This window comes from Stegastes partitus, unplaced genomic scaffold (assembly GCF_000690725.1).
Source record: "Stegastes partitus isolate 25-593 unplaced genomic scaffold, Stegastes_partitus-1.0.2 Scaffold18, whole genome shotgun sequence".
NCBI lineage: Eukaryota > Metazoa > Chordata > Actinopteri > Pomacentridae > Stegastes > Stegastes partitus.
In genome coordinates, this window is record NW_007577749.1 from 1,587,663 (window position 1) to 1,593,662 (window position 6,000).

The following is a 6,000-nucleotide window of genomic DNA, read 5'->3' on the forward strand; positions in this document are numbered from 1 at the left end:
GATATCCTTATATTTAAAATGGCACCCAAAACTCCAGCAATGATGGCTCGTGAGTTATTTATTATGTAAGAGCAGAAGTTGTCATAATAACATCATTTTCCTCAATATTGTTCCTCAGTGTAACATTTGTGCCTTCCATCTCTAACAGATGCGGCTTCCCTCCAAACCTTATTCCAGTTTGCCCATCTACTCCATTGGCTCGACTAACACTCTCCCCAGGGAGAGAATAACTGCCATGGCTGCTGTGGGACAAGGACTCTCTGTGGCTGAAGGGCCGGGGCCGTCAGCAGTGGAAGGGGCCGTTGCGCCCCCCACTTTGAAAGGAGCGACAAAAGCAGCATCTAGAGGAGCTGCTAAAGCTTCTGGAGCAGCAGCAGCAGCAGCAGGGGCAGCAGCTGCTAAATCAGATAAATCCTCCAGTAGCCCACAGCGCCACAGTATCCAGAAGACCATGTCCAAGTAAGAGCAACAAACAACATTATCCACTCTGTCAGGGCTGTGTGTTTGTTCTCATTTTCATTAAATATGAAGAAACTTTAGATATTAAATAAAAGCGCAAACATCAAATATAATTTCCCCCAAATGCTGCAGTATTAAACACACACACACACACACACACACACACGCACACACACACACACACACACACACACACAGCATGTGCCCCTCTTCATAAACTGCAACACTGAAACATACACACAGCACAAAGCAAAGGCCTCAGTCTCTGTGGTTGCTGCTTGGGTGCAGCCTCTGGTCTTTGACCACATAAGTCCAGTTTGTTTCTTTGGACTGTCAGCCACTGACATCTAGTGGATAAAAATAGCACTACCAGACTAGCAAGTCATCAACTAATTGTTGTATACATTGATTTTCCATTTATCAAAGACGCATCTATCTCTATGTCAAATAAGCAACAGGAAAATTAGGAAATGGTGTGGGCTTTCATCCACTCCGTTTTAGTTATGTATGAAGTCATACTTTCACACCTGCAGCATGTGTAACTCCCTGAAACCACAAAGTATTCTTAACACAGTCACTGTTGAACTTTCACATAATGAAAGACAATTGGATTTTGAGTCTTTGCAGTCTGAGTGAACAGACCTTTTACATAACCCATGGTCATGATCACAAATATAGAAATTACAACAGTAATGTAAACTGTCAATATATAAACACAATATCAGGATCTCGTTTAAGCTCAGCTTCCTTGTTTCTTGTCCATGTAGGTTTTCGAAGCACGGCTCTCTAAAGTCTCACGAAGAGCTGGAGCTTCCCCCTGAGCTGACAGAGGACTGGGCCACCATGGAAGTGTGTGTGGACTGCAAGAGGTTCATCTCCGACATAATCGCCTCCAGCAAGCACAGCCTGTCACTGGCCACCAAGAGGGCTCGCTTAAAACGCAAGACGCAGTCCTTCTACCTGTCCTCCCCGAAAGGAAGGGAGGACTACCGGCCGTCCGAACGAACAATCAACGAAATCTGAAACTCTGTATCTCTCTGTCTGGCTGCTTCCAGCTACAATGGCACAATTCTAAAAACTTAGCACTGGGTTTGGTCTTAGTGTCTGTGAATACTTGAGAGAGAAAACTGTCAGAATGGCTGGTGGTGGACAGTGTGGTTTTTGTTGCTGTGTCTTGATCATCGTGTACAGCTCCTCCAGACAACAGCGTACTGTAGATCTGCCAGTCTTTTTGCTGTTTTACAATATCATCGAAGAATAAATGAAAATCCTTTAACCTCTGGCCACAGACATTTGACTGGAAAGAAAAGTGGAAAGTCAAAGTGGACCGACCTCCCTTCCCTCTTTCCCCTCTGATAGCTTGGCAGTGTGGTCCTCCCCAACTCACATTCAACTCAAAGCACAATGCAGAAGAGAGATCATGTTGTAAACTGAGAGTGAAAATACAGAATATTAAACTGTACGTTTTGTATGGGTTATAATTTAGTTTTTTACATGTGTGTACAGTAAATGATTGTTCGATAAAATGCCACTCGCTCTTTTTCATTTGGATTTCTGCTGATGATGCTCGGAGAGACTTTCCCTCCTCTCTGCTACTGTCACCACTCATCAAAGCATGCTTATGTTTTTCATGAGGAACACTCTCCATGTTTGTTTTTCCTGCACACAAAGAGAAAAATCACCAAATGATAGTGCCAAATGATAACTTCTTACTCGTGACCCAAGAAAAAGTTTTTTCACCCGATGGACATTTGAAGTGATCTTACAGCAAAGTTAGCCAACCCCTACTCATTAAACCCTCTCTTCACAAAGTCATTAAGAAAAATTCTTATGTGTTTAACGCTCATAAACGTAGTTAATTTGCTTCATCACAACTGTGTGGGTGTTTGATCAGGTTTGACTGACGGCAGTTTGCTGCTCCAGTGATTTAATATTGCACTTTTAAAAGTTTTTTTTTCTTTTTTGTAATGGTAAGAATTGACACCACTAAGGCTGACATACTGTTCTTTAGGTTGCCCCAGAAAGTGTAACTATCTTAAGTTATACCAACCCTGACTGGTAAATGTGCATGGTCTAACAGTTTTCTGTTATAAACTCATCTGAGTTCCAATCTTAGACAGATTTGATGATATTACTGTTTCCAGAGGTTGTGAAGAGTTCATGTGTACAATCAATGCAGTGCTTCTATGAGCAAATCTCCCAAGAGCACAAGCAAAACATCTCTCGTGTGACCAATGCTGTTTAACAAGAGTTCTTGCAGAAGCAGATTACTTGTAGTTAGAGGGTGGTGGAGAAAATTTAGTTTTAGGGCCTTTAAAGCACATTGCTTAATTGTTATTTACTCGTGTGCACAGCAGGAATAAAAACATTATTACCTACAGTACCGTGTGTAGGATTTCCCAGACTTGCCTTTTAATAATTTACATGAAAAATGTGTGTATTAAAAAAAATACCTTTACACTGATAAATATATAGCCTATATTAACTCCTTCACTTTTCTTTACGTTAACTTTTCAACTTGTGTTTGTGTTGTGTAATTATGACTCTTAATAAATGCCTCATGTACAGATAATGAATCCCAGTTCACTGTATAGGCAGCAAAAAATGATAACATACTGTCCTGCTTTTTAACACATAAAGCAAGTCTTAATATGTTGCCTTTATTTTTTCCCCTTTGTCATTCAGAGTGTCACCGGCAGGAATTAATACCTGCACTGTGGCCTGGATGTTTATTTTGTTCTTCATCACATTCCTCATCTTCCTCCCGACATATTTCTGCCTTAAAAGTTGCCTTTTATTATCATTCTCATACGTTGAGCAGTCATCTACTGTTACTGTACATACTTTGTTTCTACTGGTTTGTTTGTAGATCAGGTGTGTGTTGCCTTGACGATGACAGCAAGACCGCTGTAAAAGTGTGTCTCTGAGAGGGAAACGTTCCCAGTACAGCGTGTTCAGGTCATAGTGGAGGGGAGGAGTGGGAGGAAACCTCACAGTGTGACAGACAGCATCATGCATGTACTACAGTGTAGCTTGTACCTTCAATCTGTATTACCTTCAAGCTGTACCTCCCTGCAGAGAGTGCAACAAATGATGACTACAACAATAAACTGTAATGCAATACCTGAGTACTGTCTCTCTGTCTTGCATTGGAAAATATGGTCGGGAAAAAACAACACATCACTGTGCATTATCACTTAAATGTCACATGATTCAAAATTAGATCAAGTTGAGCAGCATGATATTTGCTCTTATGTTAAATTTAAAACAAACAAACAAAAAAAACAGAATAGCTTCACTACAGTGAAAATCCTGGTCCCACAGTGAAATCTTTTATTTTTCAGTACTTCCTGTGTCCACCTTTATTTTTGATGACAAAGTCAGTACTCTAAAGCATGAACAATAGCATTCCTATAACAAGGTTGCGCTGCTCTAGCTTTCTCTTTACAATATCCCAAAGATTAAGTATTACTTTGTCATAGGACTAAACATGCTACATCATTGGAAAGGACCTGATCAGGGGAGTAAAATTATGTCAGTCTGGAAATTAGAAGTTGCTCTTGCTCAGAGATATTGACCTTTGAACTTTGACTTTGGTGCATCTTTTAAAGCTTCTAATTCGACAATGAAAGGGGCTAGAATCATGGGACCAACTGTTATACAAAGCTCTTGATTTCTATCGTTTAGGCTGTGGTTTGATGTTTTCACCAGCAGGGGGCATCACAAAATGTAAAAATTTTATTTCACCTATATATATCAATTTCATTTGAAAATTCAGTCCAAACAAACGTGTTCTTCATCAATTTAAACCCCTAAATACACTTAAAGTTTTATATTTCAACCTCCATTTAGGAAAAACAGCTATTTTGAAGAAAGAACTACAACCTCCAGTAGCGTTACAATACAACATGATTGGACACGCCATGAAATATGTTGTTTTTCTTGGGGTTTACAACTAGGTTTGTGTTTTTGTACTAATAAACTAAAACAAACGAATTGATATACTGACAAATCTGCTACTGTTAAAGTATAATACGCGTAGTATGAAATAAATGTAAAAAAGTACATGGTATTGTGGTAATTTTTGTGTTTTATTGCACCGGAAGTGTTTGGGGGAAATTTGCGCTCGTTGCTAAGCCAACCCTGTTAGCCTTGACGAGCTGGCTAAATGCTTCACAAAGCTACAGATACATTCCCCACCACAGATATGTATAATAAAGGTGTTTAATGAAGGCCTTTATTAAATATATCTATGTCCCCCACCGCTGGCCTCTCAGCTACAATAAAGATAAGATAAAGATAAAGATAAACTTTATTGATCCCACAGTGGGGAAAGTTCACCATTACAACAGCTCCAAAAAAAGTGTACAGTCAGTGCAAGAATAATTGGGAACACGCAGTGCAAATTGTAGGAAAGAAACAGAAACAGAAAACAGAAAAACAGACAAAAAAAAAAACACACAGTGCAAAAATTGCAAGAGGAAAAATAACATTATATACAGAAGATGTTTTGTTTTGTTTTGTTTTTTTTTTAAAAGAAGACTATATACACAAAGATGAGGTAGTAATGGTTATAGCACATAGTGGAAAGTGTTTGTTGGTGGAAAAAAGAAAAAGTGCAGCAGTAACAGAGGTACCAGTGGAGTTTGTAGTGCAGCGTTTTAATATCTGACTGTTGTTGGGATGAAGGACCTGCAGAAACATTCCTTCTTACACTTTGGGTGTAACAGTCTGTCGCTGAATGCACTGCCTAAGGAGTTCACAGTCTGATGCAGAGGGTGGGAGGTGTTTCCTATGATGGCAGACAGTTTGGCCAGTGCCCTCCTCTCTCCCACCACCTCAATGGAGTCAGATATAATAATATATAATAGTCAGATTAACCATCGCTGCGATCTTCCGGTCGCTGTGTGTCCTTCTTTTCAGAGCTGTATTTGTTTACAGAGAAATGAAAGTAACGACGAGCACGTAGCCCAAACAGAGTAAAAGCACATATAGTTTATCACAAATAAACGATAATAGCTATTAACGACATCGTTGGGATCACTTTCAGAACAGCTTCTCTCTGCCTGGATATATTTTGCCTTTTCTATTTGAATGAATATGGAGCTTATATGCAGCTGAAGCACATGGTAGCTGTTCAGCGCCGGTGTTTACAGAATGTCGACGTTGGTCAGTGTGGGTGCATACATCTTCATAGGGATCTCTATAGTTATTAGTGTGGACGGGCCATAACAGTAAAGTTGGTTCATGCCTGTCTGTCGGAAGAAAAGAATGACATAAACATCTCAGCATATGCACTGTCTGATAGGGGGGGGAAAAAACATGGCACAGGCACGAAAGATAAGTCCAATTGAAATGTATTGGTTTGAAATTCGTAGTGGAGGACACAAAGAAATTGGGCTAGATGAAGTTTTGTGACTATTTCATGAATTGCCGTAAGACTGGGCTGTTAGTTTAAGTTATCCGAGGTTTGCTAACTTGTGTGTCAGTGACAGCTAAAGAACTTTGATGTCAGCTTTGACAGTAAATTACTTTTTTTTT

At 39.7% G+C, this 6,000-nt stretch overlaps 1 protein-coding gene across 1 annotated transcript in view; it reads left to right on the forward strand.

Moving 5' to 3' along the window:
* LOC103365015 (protein spire homolog 1-like) overlaps positions 1-3,587 on the forward strand; it is a 47,483-nt gene extending 43,896 nt beyond the window's left edge. Inside the window, exons 16-17 of the mRNA XM_008292345.1 lie at positions 149-459; positions 1,227-3,587. Coding sequence (XP_008290567.1) covers positions 149-459; positions 1,227-1,482 — 567 coding nt within the window. The 3' untranslated portion in view covers positions 1,483-3,587. The remainder of the gene's footprint in view (positions 1-148; positions 460-1,226) is intronic.
* The last annotated feature ends 2,413 nt before the right edge of the window (positions 3,588-6,000 follow it).